General features: G+C 43.7%; 1 protein-coding gene across 1 annotated transcript in view; it reads right to left on the bottom strand.

The window, feature by feature from the left end:
- COL22A1 (collagen type XXII alpha 1 chain) overlaps positions 1-21344 on the bottom strand; it is a 237337-nt gene that overhangs the window by 111894 nt on the left and 104099 nt on the right. Inside the window, exons 11-13 of the mRNA XM_055800757.1 lie at positions 20563-20616; positions 19747-19782; positions 297-350 (exon numbers count right to left, since the gene is read on the bottom strand). Coding sequence (XP_055656732.1) covers positions 297-350; positions 19747-19782; positions 20563-20616 — 144 coding nt within the window. The remainder of the gene's footprint in view (positions 1-296; positions 351-19746; positions 19783-20562; positions 20617-21344) is intronic.

Below are 21344 nucleotides of genomic sequence, written 5' to 3' on the forward strand. Positions count from 1 at the left end.
GTTTCACTCTTCTGTTTCAGAATTTTACAAAATTTAAGCAAAATTCATGCCCTTGATATCTCCACACATTTGTCAAATAGTGCTAAGCATCATCAAGAGGTTTAAAGATTTTAAGGGTACACTTTGCTGAAAAATAATGCTTCAGTGTAGTCTCCTTTTCTTAGCACCTTGCTAACATGAAACACGAAAACACAGAGGTAAAACTAAAGACTTAGAAGAGGGTCTGTTTTCATTAACCTTCCGCAATACCTTTATAGACTCAAACTTTTCACAGTATAAGAAGGATTTGGACTTACTTTTTCTCCTTTATCCCCTTTCAGCCCAGGAAAGCCAGGGGACCCTTCTTCACCCTACAACACCAATGGAAAAAATACTGAAAAAATATGAAATGCCATACCATCCTATAGTATATTTTAGACAGCACAATTATCATCTGTTGAGAGTTGAGGCCAGCTTCTCCACCTCGCTGTAACAATGCTGTTCTCAGTCACCTGTAAGTTGCCCATATTTGAAAAGGTTCACTTTCAACTCTCTATCACAGTGTCTTCCTCTGGGCTGATCCATCCCTACCCTCCTTTTTGTAAATACCGCCCAGAACGAGTCTTTCTCCAAGAAAAGATTAGAGACCTAGCCTTGTTAAAAGTTTTTGAAGCATAGAATCATTTCACTGAGAAACTCTGCTGCCACTTTTCAAAGCACAAAGTCAACTTACTGCCATGCCAAATTTCCAATGGCATGAAAATTTTTGGAAAAACCCAAATACGGGGATTTTTTCCCATTTACCTGCTCACATTAGGCCAAAATGTAACCTTGGAAGCCACTCCATTTAGGCCTTGTATTTCTCATAGTCAACAGCTCTGTTAGGCTTTATGAACGGAGCAGGATTATGCCTGCTGTCTTGAGGCTGTGATCCAGCAGTCTGCCTACATTCGTCCTGCATGTTTGTGCTCAGACTGATGGCACCAGTACTGCTGGATTTTACAAAAGATGTTGGCGTGAGTCCTTTACTGGACTGCTAGCAGTGTCTCTTCTACCTGAAACAGCAATCACACATACATGGGATGTAAAGCCACTAGCACTGCTGGCAAATGACATGCCACAAAGCAGAGCTAAGCAACTCAGACCTTTTTCCCACCTGGGAAAAAAGTTTGTTTGCTTTTTTGTTTTTGGTAAAAACCCAAAAACATAGAAGAACCCTTTTGAAAGAGCATTAAAGTGGTAAGCATTTGACGCATATGTTTCTAAGTTGCCTGTATATACATAAGGACTACCTACACATGCAGATAAATTCAGGCCAAATTCTGCCACACAGTCCTATTTGTGAATTTTTTTTTCCTGCATGAGTAGTCCAGCAGACTTAGATGGATGTATTCCTAAGGCGAGTTTCCAGTCAATGTCAGGCAGAGTGACAAAACCAGGCCTTATTTATTAATAGGTGTATTTGACACTTAAAGTTTAATAAAAGATACTATCTGAAAAGTATCTGTGCTGGATATGCAAATTAACGCCATTAGATACTTCTGTAATCACATTTGTTGCTAACTGAACCTTCATGAAGCACTCTGTCTAGAATTTGCTGTGCAGCTAGTGGTAAAAAATCAGATCTGTATTTTAATGGCTTCCTAATGAGAGAGGGAATCCATCAAATAGCAAATGTGATTTTTAAGGAAATCATTTGCTCTAAGAGGTCAATATAACTTGGAGGAGTTGCTGTTGCATGGCAGTGTGCAGTGTAGGTAGGAGAATGATTTGTCTTCTCTGTGCAAAGTAAAGGAATATGGTTAATTAGCATCTTCTCTTGCTTCCCCCCCCCCCCCCCCCCCCCCCATGAATTAGGAACTCTTTGGCACAGCTGAACAAAATTAATGAAAGCATCAGTCAATCATTTTAATGCATGATGTTCATAGAGCCATTCGTGCTGGACAGGACCTCGTGAGGTTTCTAGTTCAACCTCCCAGTCAAAGCACCATCGACGGTGAGTTCAGACCAAGTTGTTCAGGGTTTATCCAATCTGGTGTTGTAAACCTCCAAAAATAAGGTTGTTCCTCTTCCCAGATTGAAATGGTGACTTACCTCTTAAGCCAATAGCATCCCAGGAAGAAAAAGACTTTTTTTTTTTTTTTTTTTTTTTTTTTAACTAAAGCAGCACAATTTTGTTCTTTTGAATTTTAACATATCTCAAGCAGCTACCTACTAAGATGTGAAGCCCATAGCAAATCTATCGGCCCTTACAACCAAGAGGCTCCATGGGCATTTGCACTGCAGACTCTCTCCCACTTCATGACCATGCACAGCAGACACAGCTGGTCAGCCTGAACTGCTACTCACAGACCAGGGTTCACCAAGCAGGAAAGAAGGACCTCAGGGATGCACCATGCTCAGGGAACATGTGATCCAGCAAAACCCACTTTTTTTTTTCTTTCTTCACTTGTGTTTACTGCCACTGCCTCTTTTTTGATGCATAAATGGAAGCACCGCATGCTATACATCAGCCAGCCTGGCACAGAGCTGACTCTTTACTGGAAATAACTAGAGGTCTTTACCAGTCTGCAGGAGAAATCTTTGGGCATCCACCAGCTTCACCAGTTCCTCCCCAAGGAGAAAACTGCACAGAAGCAACTCAGACACTCAAGAGAGGTTTAATGTCCCCTGAGGAGCCACCACTGAACCCCATCACAGAGCAGAAAGGGCTCCCACTTCTGCCCCTTCCACTGACCCCCCCATTAACCCCGGCTCGCTGCTTTGTATCCCGCACGAAGCAGGAAAAGCTGTCAGGCTAAGGGTTCAGCAGATGCCTGAACCTTAATAAAAGCACAAGAAGAGATCACGTTGCCTACGCGGAAACACTGACGTTCACAGAGTAAACTGCGTAAACGACAGGAGCAAGAAGTGGAGAAGCGCAGGAAACAAGAGAAGCATCTGTGCTGCTGTGCTTGCACAGTGCCAAAGTAGCTGTGACAGGCAGGGGTAGGAAAGCAACCAACAGCCTGCACCCTTATCTCACAGTCAGCTGCCAAAATCCCCACTGAGGATGCAGCTAACTGGAACAGAGTCATGTTGCCACAGCAATTTACTTCACTAAGCAGCTCTGGTTTTTTTATTATTATTATTATCCTCTCTCCCCACTCCCCACCCCCTTTTAAAAAAAAACAAAAACACAACTAACCAACTTAACATACTGCATTGCAGAACAAACACCTTTTCTTTTCACTTGTCCACCAGATTTTTTTAAGCTGGTAAAATCCCAAGCACTGTGTTCAGCGTGCTGCTAAGACCTAGGGAAGTGCTGGTACCCAAAAGGTACCGTTCCCTCACCTCAGCCCCTCCAGTTAGGTCGCTGGTCTGGCAAAAGAGCTTGCCTCTCTCTCCAGCACTTGTGGATTAAGAGGCTCTGCCACGGCATTTACCCTGGAAACCACTTTCTAAAACCAGGGAAAAATGCAGTTAGAGAATGACAAACTGGGCTGAAAAATAAATCAAAGAGGCCTGAAATAACATTGTTCAAGAGGAGTTCTTGCTGGGCAGGTTACACCTTCAGGAATTAGCCTCCAAAGGCAGGCAGCAGTTTTTTCCTGAGTACTTCCCCTTTTCCAGGCTCAGGAGAACGCTGTCCTTCTCTTACCCACTGGAAAGCCAGCCATTCATGTTTAGTTTTCATCCTCTGTGCTACACAGCCAGTGGCCTTTAATCAAACGTTGCCACCAAAGTTAGCAAGAGAATAAACACGTTCATTAGCTCACTGTTGACAAAATACCTGTTAAAAGAGCCTAGATTTGGCAAACTGCCATCTGATCAAAAGCAACCAGAAGACTTCTCTTGCTGTACAGCTGTGAAGTGCAGCAGTCAGATAGAAGCAGATACTGCTGAGCAAGAGAGGGCAGGCAGGCACTGCAAGTACTGAAGTCATATACTAGCACAGAGTGTGAGTACACAGAGGTTGTGTAGCGCACAGGTAGCTACACATTTCTACAAGTGCCATTTTTTTGCTTTTCAGCACTTACTCTAAGATTATTGACTTGAATTACAGCAATGCCTCATTTGTTCCCCGCTTGGGTCACTCTGCTGGACGCTATGAATAAATATTAAATGACAGTCACTGCGCTCCACAGCTCGGTTTAAAATTGTCAGCAACGTGTAAATATAATAAAGAAATAGCAGAGACAGAGAGCACAGGCCAGTGAAACAGCTGCCAAGCAGACACAGCCTGCAAGTGCCCTGGGCTGAAGGATCCAGGCATCCCACTAGAAAAACAGGCAGGCTTAGGCAGCTGGCACTGAGCCCTGGGGAAGAAAAGTCCATCACATTCCTCACACCAAGGCCAAACTTTGGTTGTGCCACCAAGAGGGATAAAAGTAATGCTTTATACCCACAGGCTGGCTGCACTCGCAGCTTCAGCACAATAAGGACCTTGTGGCACCGTGTAAACCACACCTATCTCCTTACCCCATACAGTTCTATCACCACCCAGCTACTTTATGGATATCTGAACTTCAAAGGCTGTCCCTTCCTGGGGGAACATCTGGACCAAACTAAAGAGGTAATAAGGACCAGGAAAACAGGAAGAAGCAGCAAAAGCAGAAGGGACTACTGATTAGGAGGGGAACAGAGCACAGATTCCCTTAAACGTAGCCTACATTTTCTGGAGTAGTTTTACACTCTAGATGGCATGACCTATTACTTCTTTGGTCAATAGATTTGCGGACAAAAACTTGAATGTGTAGGTAGTAGTACCAGTGAGGAAGCACATCAACACAAACGGCAGCCGGGCTTAGGAAGTTTGCTAATGACACAACACTGAGGGGAGCAGCTGATACCCCCAGAGGCTGCGCTGCCGTTCAGCGAGACCTGGGCAGGCTGGAGAGCTGGGCAGAGAGGAGCCTGGTGAAGGTCAGCCAGTGTAAGGTCCTGCCCTGGGGAGGGACAGCCCCGCGCACCAGTACAGCCTGGGGGTGACCTGCTGGGGGGCACCTCTGCAGAGAGGGGCCTGGGGGTGCTGGTGGGCAGCAGGTTGCCCATGGGCCAGCAGTGTGTCCTCGTGGCCAAGAAGGTCAGTGGGACCCTGGGGTGCACGAGGAGGAGCGTGGCCAGCAGGTGGAGGGAGGTGATCCTGCCCCTCTGCTCTGCCCTGGTGAGGCTGCGCCTGGAGTGCTGTGCCCAGTGCTGGGCTCCCCAGTTCCAGAGACAGGGAACTGCTGGGGAGGGTCCGGCGGAGGCTACAGGGATGGTGAGGGGACCGGAGCATCTCCCGTCTGAGGGAGGGCTGAGAGAGCTGGGCCTGTTTATGCTGGAAAAGAGAAGACTGAGGGGGGGGTCTTATCAGTGTCTACAAGTATCTTGAGGGCGAGTGTGAAGAGGACGGGGCCAGGCTCTTTTCAGTGGTGCCCAGCGACAGGACAAGGGGCAACGGGCACAAACCGCAGCACAGGCAGCTCCCTATGAGGAAGAACCTCTTTCCCTTGAGGGTGACAGAGCCCTGGCACAGGCTGCCCAGAGAGGCTGTGCAGCATCCTCTGGAGATATTCAAAATGCGCCTGGATGGCATTTTGTGCAACCTTCTCTAGGTGAACCTGCTTTAGCAGGGAGCTGGACTAGATGATCACCAAAGGTCCCTTGCAATCCTGACCTTTCTGTGACTCTGTTATTTTAAATATTAAAAAGCTCTAAAATACTGAATACTGCAAGCTCTGCAGATGTAGCACTAGACAAATCACTCTGAAAACTCCATCTCTCATTCCTCAAAGAACTGATACAAATTCTGCAAGCAAATTAGGAAAGTTTTCTGAGTCATACTGAAACAATAAATTATTGCAGAATCCCATAAAAAGGATTGAATTTTGAATTTGCTTCTATTTATTTTATAATGGAAGTGTTCAGAGCCACACAACAGATACAGAACAAAGCCTAAGAACTACTTCTGTCCTGCCTCGGGGGAGGTTAAAGCCCGGCTTACACGGGGACATGGTTTTTTGAGACCCAATGGACAAAAGGAAATGCCACATCATGAGGAAATTAAGAGCACAGGCAACTCAGCTGCTGCAGACAGAATATTGGGGTGATGAAGAATAAAGATACTTCCCTTGGCTTCAAGCACATCATCTATTCAACATAGAGAGGTGAGCTGGGGAAGCATAGACACACCCAGACAGGTTCCTTTATTAGTTTGTGTACATCAGCAGAGTTATCCCACTTCTACATTTGAGCAAGGATGTCTTCCTGATACACCAGCATCACATGGATTTACCAAATTATGCTGGCTCTAGGTTAGTGAACCCTCCATGATCATGAAGGTTGGATTTTTTTTTTTTTTTAAACCTTCCATTACATGCCCACCATATGCACAGACAGACTGATTTGTTGTATATCATCCAATGGTTCACCTCAATTGGGTTACAGCAAGCCTCACTACCCCACAGAATCACCTGAACGTTATGCATATGGTCTGTGACCATATGATGGCTAGATCCCATGTAGATCCTTATGTGGTTAAGTGGACTTAACTATAAAATTAAGAAGAAGATATCATCTAGCAATGAAGGTTATATTTCCTCAGAGCGGAAACAACTAATACATGGATTTTGCCATATGTAGCCTCATTGCAGAATTTCTCTGAAAAGAAATAGACCTAAAAAGGAGAAAGAAGGGATCTGCACATATATGGAAAGATATGAGATAGAACAATTCAGTATTACCTGATCCTAGAGAGACATCAGAAACACACAAAGGAATAATCCCTCAGTGATGTTTTTAAGCAGTCTACTCAAGTTTAACTGCTTTTCTTTCCTCCACTTGCAGCTCCTCAAGCAGCTGCCAAGTTTACAAATATTTCTTCCAACTCGAGAACAGCTGTGGCCTATAATCATATATTTTATTTCAAACTCTGGGTTGTGGCCTACGTTAATGGAAATGAGAGCAAACTATACAAGAAAATAATGGAGGGAAAAATCAGTACAAAACACATGGTTAGATTCTCATTTGCCTGTCAAATTCAAGTAAATCATCACTGGACTTTTCTTTCAGTTTACAAAGCAGACAACAGAAGACAGATCATTCTAAGGTCAATTCCACAAATTTTTTTTTATCTTCTTTCCAAACTGGTCTACATCTAACACAAAAGTGCCACTTTTCTAATCCTAAAATGAAATAAAAATTTCTAACCTTGTCACAAAACATCAATAAAGGTGACATGGGGAGACCTTCAACAATGTGCCAAGCAGAACCCCATGAATCACACACTCGGCATACTGACAGCTGCACAGACTGGGGATTCTATAGCCAAGGTAGGAGACAGAATAGCAGGAGTTCAAGACAACCAGAACAAAATGGGTAGATGAAATGGAAACAGAAGCAAAGTTGAGCTGTGCAGTGTTACTTCACCATTAACACACCCCGCTCCCCTTCATTAATTAACTTCACAGCATGCCTGTGAAATGAGAAGGAAGTCATAGCAACTGTAATGTTGCTTTCATCTCACGAGGGTGACAAGTCAGAGGGACAACTGAGCAGAACACATATGGAAGTTCACAGTCTGGGACAAAGACAGAAAATCACTCCAGATTTCCTGCGTCCCAGGTCAGTGCCCTAACCACAAGTTTATTCTTTCTCTCTCCTGGTTATTTGGTTTGCATTTAACTTGGCAAATTGATATTCACAAAGAATAAGCTAGAAGACCATGTGTAAGTGGCCTACTGCTGATCCATGGTTACACACTAAACTGTTTTCTCTGTTTGATGAGAAAAGTAGAGGAGGACAACAGAAGAGATGTCATAAGTTGAGTGTGGTCTTCAGGTTCAAGTGTCTGAGAATGCTTCCAAGAGACTGCATGGTCCGGAGCCACCAGCTTGAAGAGGCTGAAATGAAACAACTTTGTCTCCAGCAGCCATACAAATTAAATACTCACGTAAAAAAATATTGTAGGGTTTGGGTTTGTCTTTTCTTACTGGTGAAGCAAATACAAAAAGTTTCATTAAGAGCCAGGGATGATCTGCAGATCAACTGAAAGCCAGAGAGAGCTACAGTAGATGTATGTCACCCAGCTCCATTTTAAAAAGCTGCTGACCAGACAGGTAGCACAAATGACTGCCATTCTCCAATGCACAGATGCAGGATTCTATTAGTTTAATGATGCCAAAACACTATTAATACCTTGGCAAATTTGACACCAAGATTGGCATTATCTCCTGCTTCCACAAGAAATAAGACATTAATCTCAACTTGGAGTTCACTTTAGATCATTCTGACGGATGAAGAAAAATCCTCTCCACTGGATCTCTGTATTATATTCTGATCTAATAGAACCGAAAGGTCATGTGGACAAGATGCACAAGGGTCAATAGAAGTTGCAGGTTTGGCTAGTGTATCAGGAAACCTAACCCAGTATGCAGTCAGCTGGTTAAATAATAGTTACAGGCACTTTTTGTACTGCAAAAGGTTTTATTTAATGTATTGCATAGAAGTCAATTGTCCCTAAAAGTACTTCCTCAGGAGACCTTGCCTTCCAAGGGTCTCTGAACCCTTGAACCTTATCATGAACATCATGGACCCTGCCATGAGACTGGAAGGGTCCTTCTGAGCCTTCATCATATGATCCCAGTCATTGTCTCTCTGGGGAGAGTACGTGCATCGTTTTTCAGGGATACCAACAGATATCTTTCTCTGAAGTAACCTGATACTCCACCTTTGCATCAAAATAGGCAAAACAACAACTGTATAGCTGTTAATTTGACACCAATAAACTTGGCACTGCAGGAGAAAAGATGCTTAGTGATGTGGTAAACAGCCAGACCCTTACCAAGGTTACTGTAGAGTTCAGAATAGCCTGAAAACATCCTAAAGACTTCAAAGCTGTGTTTGGCACACAAGATCTTATTCAGTAACTTCATATTAGCTGCATCCCCACTGTGACACTCCTTCGCTCACTACATAAGTAATTGCTGAGAGACTGGGGTGGTCATACACCTTTGACAGCTGTTGAACTGCTGGTTCACCTATAATCAGGACTGCCCCAAGTGGAGTAATGATGTGAAGAAAGCATCCACCTCTGCAACAGAGAGGGCACAAGAGAGTGCAAAAGGGAGCTGTTGTGTTTGAAATACTTCTGTTCAACAGCTACAACAGTTGTTCAATCAATTGCTGAAATGTTCAAATTAAGAAACAGTCAAATGGTTTGCAGACCTATGGATGTATGAATGCACTGAATAGGAGATAGAAGATAATTGGAATCTGTTGGTACCACAATCCCACTACACAGGAATAACCTGAGAAATAGACTGGACTACTATAAAGGATTGGATTCCCAGAAACAAGACCAGTAGTTCCTGAAATTCCAGTTTTTCTTGTTTGCATGGTTGGGGTAAGAAGGTCCTCAGTTAAAGATAGGTTTGTCAGACACTTTGAAATTTGAGAAACATAACAGCTCTGCTCTGAAAACTTCCTTGTCTCAAAGTACAGGCTGATGCTTCTTGCTGGCATATGCTGCTACTCAGGACCAAATAAACAGCTTGCCAAGTGCTAAGGGAAGTGTTCACTGAAGCAGAAAAATAACCTAGTCATGTATCATGACATTGGCTAACTTATGTCCTTAAATACAAAAACAGCATACAGAAAATAGTTCTGGTCTTGTGGGTGATTTGCCATGTACTGGTTGATGTTTTGCCTTGCAAGAAAAAAAAATCTGTTAATTACTTTTGGTCTGCTTCTGGGAAGTTCCTGATGCTTCAGATCTCCACATGCTCGTCAAAAATTTCAGCAGCTCTAACATGGTCACATTAGGGTAGAGGAATACTGTGTCAGAGCGCTCCAGACTTCAGTGCCAATCTGCTCTTAAACACCTAATGATGCTGATATTCCACATTCACCCCTTGGTGCTTATTCCAGTAGAAAGCTTTTCCTAAAGATTAACCCACACTGTCTGGTCCATGATTTCTCCCCTCCTTGCAGAGCCCATTCTTTTCAATGTCTTCCTGCTGGTTAAATCTGAAAAAATCACTGATCATCATTCTCATTGTTCTCTGCAATGAGCAACATCTCCCCACATGTCTCTTTAGATGTCATGTCCAAACCAGAGACAGCATCCTGCCTTAAGTCTTATTACCACTTACAGCTTGCAGCGGTATGCCTCTGTTGACCAGCAAATATACCCGAGAGGCTGCTCAGCCAAGTCTTTGCCAAAATGATAATTTTGGTGCAACCAGACGTATTTGTTTATAAAGTGATGCTGCTCCCTAGGTCTTTTTCTTCTCAAGAGTGCATTACATGATTGCTCATCCCATTTTACTTGAACAAGAACGGGAAAAGCTAAGGCCAAGATCCCCTTTGAAGCCAGTGATATAGAGCCAGTAACAGAAACTGAGTTTCCAGAGACCCAAAGCCACTCACAGCATCAAATGTATTGGATTCTCTTGAAATAACAGCCACTAATGGTCCACACACCATTTCACCAGGAAAATAAATGTTTGCCATGAAAAAAGCCCACATTTTCCTCATCTGGAACTTGCTACTATGTGCATGTTCATTACCCAGCAGGTCTGAGACACAAATCACCACCCTTCTGTCAAAGCTAGACACAATAGGCCTCGTGGACTTTGGGAGACGTAAAATCTCTAGGTAGCGCTTAAGAAAAAGGGTGAGACACCCAAAAGGGCAAATTGAAGACGTCCAGGATATATCCAGGCAAGTAAAGAATAGCAGAAAACACAGTGTTGTTGTGGTCTCACCTGCCCTCACCTTCAGAGAGCCCCCGAGCAAGGCACCGGCACCTTCCCAGCCACGAGCAACAGAACTCAGCCTGGCACCAGCTTTGATCAGCAGGAAGGAGAAAATCTGGCTGCTTAACTAGATAGATGTGAAAACATGTAGCAGGGAGAGAGGCAGGGAACATGTAAGATGACTTTGATAGACCAGTGATAACAACTTGCTTCATGTAGTGCTGCAGCTCTCCACGATTCATTAGGCTATGAGATCCACTTCAGAGCGTATGCTCCAGACTGCTAGGAAAGCTTTTCTCATTTTCTACCTAACAGGCAGCTAATCCATACCTATCCACTGCAATATTCCTCTCAGCAGCATCACACATTTGAACAAGAGTTATCAATGACCAAATCAAGGAAATTTGTTTCCCCCCCGAGCTCTTTTATCAGAAGGAGCACAAGGCTGGCAGATCTTTCTCATATGCATCCTTTCCATGCTGCCAGCGGATCTTGGCAGAGAAACCCTCTAAAGAAACAAGTGCTGGAGACTTCGCAAAATCCTGCTTGCCAGTAGATGTCATTATATACCAGCAATGTACCTGCCAGCCAGGGGCCAATCTAAAAAAAGAAATGTTTTCTAAGTTTATGTAAAGAAAAAACCCCAAGTTACAAGCAATCTCGCACTGCTGAGAATTAAGCTGTCACAATGCACAATTAGTATGTGATCTGGCTTCAAGATGTTGATTACAATCTGCAGCTGTTATTCTGGGTCACAGAAAACCACTGAATTTATCTAAAACCCTCTAATTATTGTTAAGAAAAAGAACTCCATCAAACCACAGTTATTTAACTGTAAAGTACATTCTGCATGGCTAAGAGGACTAAAAAATACTCAACATGCAGACTGAAATTGCCCACATACACAAGAGGAGTCAGAATATATTTGGAGTATTAAGGCCAATACTAACATTAACACGTTACCTCTTAGCAGATGCAGAAAAGAAATCAGAGATACGAATGACTCCAGCGAGCTGCGTGACAGCCTTATAAAGTAGATAAGGTGTTATTATACAGATGTTTAAGTGCTGGACTGAGAGGTTAAGTGCTGAGTGACCTTAACCCAATGAAGTCAGTAGCCAAGAATAGTTCCTGCAGGAGATGATTCCCAGCTCAAAAAATAATAAGAAAAAAAACCTGCAGATATTGCACTTTCACTTTTCATTACCAGGTCAGTTTGAGTTATGCTCGCATTATTTTTTTTATTCTGCAATAAAGTAAGAAAATCTGAGTGCTGAGAACCAAACCCCGAGGAGCTAATGTTTCCACAGCCACTGTCTCCAGGGAACACCAATTACCAGGCAGTTGGGGGTTTGTTTAGTTTTCACATTTCAAACCCAACAGTATCTCTGAACTTGGAGATGTTTTTCCATCTTGTTACTGTCAATATGTGCTCACTGAAAGAGCACTGCCCAGGGACCTGGATGCTGATGCGCAAAGGCTCCTGCTGTGCAAAGGCTTCTGCTGCCTGATGCTTCCTTAGGCTCTCAGAGTCACCCTTCATCTCACCAGCCCTGGCTAAACCGGGTGGGATTTAAGAGTTTTGGGACTTGGTGACAACGTCTGAATACCACAGCAGCCTAAACAAGGCCTGTAACCTCACTGGAGCACTCTTCTTGCACCAGGCTCAAGGTTTCAGCAGCGTAAAGGACACACATCATCTCTTGGAGCAACAATTAGTTTTATTTGGAAGCTGCAGGAATAAGGACTAATTCTTCGTTCATGCAAGCTCAAGCTCCACACCATGTAAGTGCTCAGAGAGCACATCCTTCTTCTAGAAGTTCAGATGGTTTCTTTGTATTGAAGCTGGTTTTAAGCTCTTGCCTTGGGCTACTGCTTGAACTATACTGCAGCAGCATGGCAATGCACCCTGCTAATCTAGACCCTGGCTTGGGCACAGACTTGCTTCATCAACTGCAGGCTACCAGTCTGGTGATCGGGACTCTCGGTTGAACCTGGCTAATATCACTGACCCATCCTGCTCCCTTGCTGGGGTGCCATGTGACAAACCCTAGCTGGTAAGGTCCCTGCCCTGCCAATTGTGGTATTTCTCCCAGCTCCATCTCCCTTGGGGCACAGCTGGTCCTTGCTGCACCTGACACCTAGGGAACCGACTCTCAAACATCATCATAGCTCCGTGTGTCTAAAATACTACTTCCAGCCTAAGTCTTACCTGCAACCAAGTCACACACAGCCCTTCTGGTTCCAAAATATATCCCTTAAGAATACCCAAGCAAAAATTCTCCTTTGCCATCAAACCAGCATGCAATATGAGACTCAGACATATCAGAGATGCTTCTGTGGCACTTTTTGCCGGCAGAGCTGCGCTAATTTTCTTGTGCCCCAAGTTGCTGGATGCTAGCCAGCCCTGACCCATTGGCATTGCACTCATGCTAATTAGGAAAGCCCTGCTGACAGCACAACATTGGGGTAAAAAAAGTTACGTGGCTTTCAGGTCAGACCTGTCTTGTATTCAGCTGCCTCAGAGCAAAGACAAAGAGCACACGGCTCTGTATGGATAGACTGTATCTAACAGGGTAGATTTCCACAGCTTTTCCAGAAGCCCTAAAAATGGCAATAACTCCAATTTGTAAGACAAGTGAGGAAAGGGGAAGCAAAGCCTTTGTTCGAAGCATCTAGCAGACAAAATATACAAAGCCTGGAGGGAGAAAGGTCCTCCAGCTTCATTTTACAGGAACAAAGACTAGCTGCTTTGCCCAAGGTCAGCAAATCTTAGAGCCAAGTTTTAAGCCTGGGTCTCCTGCAGCCTAGCCCAGAGCCTCAGCTATCTGCCTGCTTTTCTTTTCTATGCCTGGTCTTGCAGTTGCTGCATTTCTAATAAGCCAAGCCACTTCAGAGCTTTTATTCCTGTTAGAAATCCTATAATAATCCTTCTGCATTTTTATCAGAACAAGTCATTACCATGAAGAAAAAAACATTGTTAGGAGAATATAGACTTAATCTACTAAAGTTGTTTCTCATATTCTTTGCTGCACGTGTGATTATTAGCATGAAGGGAAACAGACAAAGCACAAAGGAAAAGCTCTGATATTCTTGGAGACACATTAGTGAGGGAAGTCTCAATGTAAGCCATAATGAAGCCTTCATCCACCACTTCTGCAGAAGGTGGGTGCTCCTGGTTAGAGCTTTCTATTCTGATTGGTTTCCCATGGAAAATCACAGGAACAATCACTTGACCCAATTTCTCATGTTTCCTACCCTTCTTCAACAGCTATAAACATTGTTGGCCCAAGCCCTGAATGGACTGTGGAAGCTTCTGTCCCCTTCTGGGCAGTGAGGTTATTAGGGATATTCAAGAGTTGTACAGATGTCTAGAAACAGCTCCTAGCAGTCAGGCCAAAGGTCTAGCTAGCTCCTATCCCATCTGCAGCTGTGGCCTTTAAGAGAGACTTGTCTAGCCTACTGTCCTGCTCCCACTGTTCACAGTTTGCAGAGACTCGCTGATATCCTGAAGCAGAAAGTCTTCGTACTGACTAGAAGTTTACAGTGTCTCTCCAACTCATATGCATTTTTTTAAAACAAAAAAAAAAATTAACCATCAGAGCATACTGCGAAGAACTCCAATACCTACTGCATGAAAAGCAGCTTCCTTTTGTTCATTTTAAACTTTCCATCAGCTAGTTTGATTTGCTTCCCCTTAATTTTTACAATAGAAGAAACAATGAAAAAGTTTCCCACTGATATCTTCATACCACTCAAATCTTCACAGATTTTTATCATATCCTTTCCGATGTCATCACTTTTCCAAGCACCTTCCCACCTGCAAAGCCTTCTCACTACTGTTGGTTTTTAGGATGTTACAACGGTGTCTCAGCATGATTGCATGATATTCTGTACTTTGCAAGACAAGGGCATAAGTTTTGGAAAGCCTCTAAGTTAAAACTTGTATGGACGCATTAGAAGGGCAGGCTGGCTCATGATGTGGATGGCTGTGGCCCAGGAATGCAGACCTCATACTCTACAGAACCTCTCTTGTCAGACGTGATTTCCCTAACTTTGATCAGAAGTCACTGAAACCCTATCTTGCTTGAATTATCTTCAAAAATGCTCTACGGCTGTTCCTTCTGCCCTCATTCCTTTCCTGCACCTACTCCACTTGAATCAACAGAGGTTTGAAGACTTGAGTTATAACCCTTGTAGGATCATTCCATCTGGTCTAGCAGAATCCATCTGAATAACCCACAGAAGAAAGCCAAACCATTGCCTTTCATGGTGAGCATGTTATAGAATTGGGTATTTGCTCATGTATAATAATCAGTTCAGTAACATCACTGTGTGCCAAACAAGCGAACGAACACACAGCAAAGGGACACAGATTTATGAGCAGAAATATGGCAGGCTACATCTAATGCCATAGGGATTAAACACCCAAAGGGCTGAAAGATGGCAGTCTACAGTGGAAATTTAAGATTTAATACAGAGCAGTGGCAGCTGAATCATACCTAACCTGCTGGAGAGCACTTGTAGATGCATATTGGTTTTTTTATATATCTGTACAATTACTAGGTCTGCACATGCACGTTTCTGTACATAAAAAGCATCCTCTACCAGGTTGAGATGTTTAGGTCTGGCAGAACATGCTGGGCTGTTGCTTGAGCCATCACAGTATATTTCCTGGTTTTCAAAGTCACACAAGACCTCACATCACCACAAGTCAGGTTTTTAGCCACAGCTGCTATTATCTTTTGGTTTCCCACTAACGATGTGCTTGGCATGTTATGTATTCTAATATAAGCATCATTTTGGCTTTAACTTACTGATATAACTGAGCTAACTGCCTGGAAAAGCAAGGCTTATGCCTCTGCTGTCATCCTGGAAAAGCATTGGATTTGCCCTCTAACAAATGCCCTACACACAATACTTGACAACAGCATGATCTGGCAGGTGTCTGGCACAGCTGGAGAGTAATACTATAATAAGGAGATTATTTTAATCTTGTCATCTCAGTCTTTTCAAAGGTGAGATAACTTTATTTTATCAATACTGAGGAGGTGAGTCTTGTTCTTACAAAGGAGCCCACAGCACTGGTACAGCAACAGTTGCACAGACTGCAGCTGTTTGAAGGCCAGCACCTCTGATTCAGCTTCCCAGCACCGGCCCATACCCATAAAAATCAAGGAAACATAAGCTGTCACAGCCAGAGTAAAAACCAAGAATTCAGGCTCATGCAGACTTTGCAGCACAGCAGGCAAACAGAAAGGAGCCATGCAAATCCTCTCCTTCCAGGTGTTCTCCTACTTGGGAAGGGTTTCATTTTATAGGCTCTCCTCTTTTTTTTTTTTTTTTTTCAGGAATATAGACAGCAAGCAGCATTGCAGGCACTTGCCTTCCTGCTCCCCGTGGTTCTGACTACTTCCCTCTCATCGGCATTTCTGACGCCAAGACACAGACACGCTCCTCTGCCCCTACGTGCAACAGCGATCCATTGTACGTACGGCTGACCTCCCCCACTTACAGTCCTACCCCTTTTTCCTGCTGAAGGCTCACCTTTGCACCTGAAGGCTGACCCTGAAGAAGACCTTTTGTGTTTGGAGAAAAATTATACACACAAACACACTGCCGAGGCGAGCAGTTCCAGTGCCAGCAGGATCAGCAGCAGAGCACTGCAGCATGGTGCACAGTGGGGTTTTCTGAACCGGGGGAATCTCAGGGGAGTAGAGAGACCCACCAGGAGCCCGCAGATTGTGCAACAGCAGCTAAGGAGACATGGATGGGGCCAGGAGCAATGGCAGCCAAACCCCCACACCTATCAAAAAAGCCTCTGGGGAGCACTAGCACCAGGGTAAGCAAACAGGCTATAGCACAGCAGCAAGATTTTGGGAGCCTGGAGAGGCCACAGTCAAGTGGAATTTGGCAAACATCCCAATTTTCAAGAAGGGTAAGAAGGAAGACCCTGGTAAGTACAGACCTCTCAGTCTCAGATCAATGCCTGCTAAAACTATGGAGAAGGTTATTCTGGCAGTTCTTGAGAAACACTTGACAGCAAATGCAACCATTGGTCATAGCCAGCATAGGTTCACGAGGAGAAAGTCCGCTTAAACAGATTAATTGCCTTTTATGACAAGGTCACCCAGGTAGCTGACCAAGGGAAGCCAGTAGGTGTAGTTGGTTTTGGATTTTAAGCAAAGCTTTTGATACTGTCTCTCACAGTGTCCTCCTGGACAAAATGTCCCGCACTCAGCTAGACATGTCCATAATACGTGGGGTGAGCAACTGGCTCACGGGTCAGGCTCAAAGGCTTGTGTAAATGGGGTTACATCAGGCTGGTGGCCAGTCACCAGTGCGGTTCCCCAGGGCTCAATTTTAGGGCCAGCGCTCTTCAATGTTTTTACAAACGATCGGGACACAGGAATTGAGTGTACATTAAGTAAGTTTGCCAATGGTACTAAACTAGGAGGAGCTATGGATTCCCTCGAGGGTCGAGAGGCCTCACAGACAGATTAGGGTAGACTAGAGAGCTGGGCAGTCACCAACCATATGACATTCAACAAGAACGAGTGCAGGATTCTCCACCTGGATCAAGGTAATCCTGGTTATACACACGGATGGGGGGATGAGAGGCCGGAGAGCAGCCCCACGGAAAGGGATCTGGGGGGTTGGGTTGATGGAGAGTTGAATATGTGTCAACAGCTGCCCTGGCAGCCAAAAGGGCCGACGGTGTCCTGGGGCGCATCAAGCACAGCACTGTGAGCTGGTGGAGGGAGGTGACTGTCCCGCTCTACGCTGCACTGGTGCAGTCCCACCTCTGCACTGTGTGCAGTCTTGGGCATACCAACAGAAGAGGGACATCAAACTATGTGAGAGTGTGACCAAGATGGTGAAAGGCCTTGAAGGCAAGACTTACGAGGAATGGCTGAGGTCACCTGGTTTGTTCAGCTTGGAGAAGAGAAGGCTGACAGGTGACCTCAGCGCAGCCTGCAGCTTCCTCAAGGGAGGCAGCAGAGGGGCAGGTGCTGATCTCCTCTCTCTGGTGGCCAGTGATAGGACATGAGGGAACGGCATGAAGTCGCATCAGGGGAAGTTCACATTGGACATTAGGAACAGGTTCTTCACTGAGAGGGTGCTTGGTCACTTGCACAGGCTCCCCCAGGGAAGTTGTCACAGCACCAAGCCTGTCAGAGTTCAAGCAGCATCTGGACAATGCTCGTAGTCATATGGTTTAGTCTTAGGTAGTCCTGTGAAGAGCAGGGAGTGGGACTCGATGATGTTATCTTCCAACTTGAGATATTCTATGATTCTGTACCCCCAGCCTCCCTTTCTAATCAAGCCAGAAATGTACAGCCGATATCTCTGCTCTCCATCAGCAACAGCACTGACACTCAGCCACTGGGCAGACATGGGGCACAAACACACCGGGTCCCAAATACACTTCCTCCACAGATAAAGACAAGCTGCCTTGGATGGCAGGAGCACCGAACAAACAATTCAAGCTGGCCATAAACTCAGCGATCTCCACACCTACACATTCATTTGGACCAGTCAATGTTATTTGGCTATCCTAGCCAAAGAAGTTCTGCACATAGTGTGGGGTCTTTTTATTTTTTCCCCTTCAATCCAGACTCGCAGACTTATTTTTCTAGACATGACAATAATACAGACTGAGTGATGTTTTCTGACACTTTTCTGCATAGATCAAAACATAAGAAAACAAGAACTTGCTTCAACTGTAGCACAACTCATACTGTAAACATCATGTTTCCCATCAGACTGCTGACTCTCACCACCTGCCAAACACAAGTTGCTTTCCAAAGGCTGAATTCTGAGTCTCAAAGGCTAAATAGTGGCTGTCAGTGGGAGGACTGCAGGAAGATGGATGCAGAGGCATGTGCTTTATAGCCCCCATGTTTCTAGCCTGGCTCAATAATATTTCCTGCCATGAGCAACCCTCATTTAGATTGCATTTTCACATGATACATTACTACTATATACAATCAATATATCATAATCACAGAAAGAACAAATAAGAAGATGCAATAGCCATAAATGCCATGTTCTTGCTAGCATGGCATTCTTCCTTTCAGACCACAATCCAATATTATTTTAAATTCCCTGAGCAATCAGGTAGCCACAGACCTCCTGGAAAACAGCTCCACAAGATTCTTAATCCCATTTTCAGTATGAACCATGACTTCTTCCTTAACACATCCATCTATCTTCTAGACCCTCCTATCAATCTTTTTCCATTGCTCCCCACAACTTGAAATTTCATTTTGGTGATAAGGAAAACGCCCACAACCAGGTGTGATATGGAGCTAGAGAGAAAGAGCTACTTCTCTGCAGTCTAGGTCTGCAGCCTCATTTTGTTCCCATTTGGGGAATGGGAAGTTTGCAGCCAGAATTGCCTGGAAACTACCGTCTTTTTTAATGCAAATTAGTCCCGTCATGCTATTTGTTTCCCATTGCTGATCACTATTGAACAGGTTTTTCAAGACAGACAACCTAGCAACTTTCAGCAGTTATTCTGTATCCTCAGTTTTAACCTCCAAGTCTTACTATTCTGTCCTGCACAATATTTGCAACAAGAAAATACGCCTGCTTTTGTCCTTCAAGTTATTAATGAAAATAGCCAATGAAAAGAAAGTGTGGCAGTCTCATCATGACCCAGATTTAATCCTGTTGAAAATTCAATAAACTCGAAACTATACTTTCCCTTTGTTTTTCATCCTTCCAGCCAGTTGCTTTACTGCATTAACCTCCACGAACTCACTGCTGCTTGCACAAAGCAAAGATTATGATTTCAATTTGATAGCATTTTACATGGCTAATGCACAAAGGAAATTCGAAGAACACAAAGGGGAAAAAGCAATGAACTCTCAGAAGCTTTTCTGCAGAAGGAAGCATAACACAATATAAAAGTTCCCCACAAAGATCCAGCTGCATCAGATCATTTGCACCCTCCACACTCCAAAAGCGACCTCCAAGCTATGGAAGGCAACAGCAAGCAACTCTCATTTAATTAGTCCAGTGAAAGATTAGATCTTACCTTTTCTCCTTTTTCTCCTCTGCCATAGGCTCTGCCCTAGAAATGAAAGAAGAGGGGAAAAGGTATATTTGATAGCTAGAATGTCAAATGACACTATAAATATATATTTCATGTTTCCTTGTGATATATCTGAGATATACCTATCCATCCATATATAGGGAGAGACACAAGTCACAGGGCAGCTACTATAGGGAAAGTATTCCTCGTTGGGCATAATTCCTTGATAATAATTCAGTGACAAATTAAAATAGAAAACCTATCCCAAATTCTCCTACTGCAGCCAGGAAAACATCTTATTTTCTATTCAGGGCAGAGTCTGATATTACATTTCCAAAATCAAAGATGCCAACAGCCTTTATTAGAATGAATTTTACATAGGGTTAAAGATTTTCTCATCTAAAAAATCAGTCTGGCATTTGCATTAATTGCAGCTGAGGAAAGCTATATCTTGGTCATCTGAATGCAAAAGAGTAGAGAGAGATTTGCATCTTCTTTGTGTTCAGTTGCCTCATACTGTCCCCATTAGATGTGCAGCTGTGCTACAATCAAGTACACCCAAGTTACATATTTTAATTAGAAGGCCAATACTAAGTCAGTTATTAGCTGTATTCAGGGCTGAACCCATCCATTTCCCCCCTCCAAGAAATGACAGTGGGTGCCAGAAAGATCAGCTTTCCCCTGGGACTAAGGCCCAGCAGAGAGAATATATCCAACCAGGCACATTGACATGGTAAGCAAATCCTCACCATAAAAGAAAAAACAACTACTTGCATTTCCATCTCCTTATATAAAATCATTCTGGTATTTCTTACTTACCGACTCTCCTTTTTCTCCTCTGAGACCAGGAAGCCCTTGGCTGCCACTTTCTCCCTTGAAAAAGAAAGGGTCTTAATACCATGGAGTTAATTCATTCCTTTCTTGACAGTCTTAAAAATAACAGATGATATTTCCTCATAAAACTTCCTGTTAGACTCATTTATGAAGCGTACTACAACAGTCTGTGTATTTTGTGGTCAGTTTTCCATTGCTTTGATTTTTTGGGAAGCAATGCAACAACGGTTTGACTGAGATGGTGGACATTTCTGTTCCTACCAGTCTCTAATAGCCAAGATTTGAGCTCCTGCCATAAGGACTGGGTGTACCTCATTGCATCTATACCGACTTGAATGTCCGAGTTCTCAGATTGGTTTTATATTCTATTTTTCATATGAAAATACTGCTAGAAGCCTTCAGAGTGCACTAGCAAGGCAGAAAACTTTCTGTCTTGAGGTAAATCAAAAGTCCTTACTTTCTATAAAGCGAGGAAGGACTTGGAAACATGGTTTGCATAAGACCTAGAGGGTGCACAGCTAAAATACGGAAAAAATACACCTGTAAATAATGTCAAGATTTTAGAGCCTTTTTTTTTAGCTATTCAAAACCCATTGTTTTCATTCACACCAAGTTTTCACGATCAGCTAACTCCTAGGCATGTGCAGCACACAGTCATTCTCCCTACTTGCTCCAATGGAAGAGAGGGAAGGGAACACAGAAAAAAAGACAGTTGAAAACATATGAATTCTGATAGGTAGAGGAACAAAAACTGGAAAAGCAAATAC

Source organism: Falco peregrinus, chromosome 3 (genome assembly GCF_023634155.1).
Source record: "Falco peregrinus isolate bFalPer1 chromosome 3, bFalPer1.pri, whole genome shotgun sequence".
Taxonomy (NCBI): domain Eukaryota; kingdom Metazoa; phylum Chordata; class Aves; order Falconiformes; family Falconidae; genus Falco; species Falco peregrinus.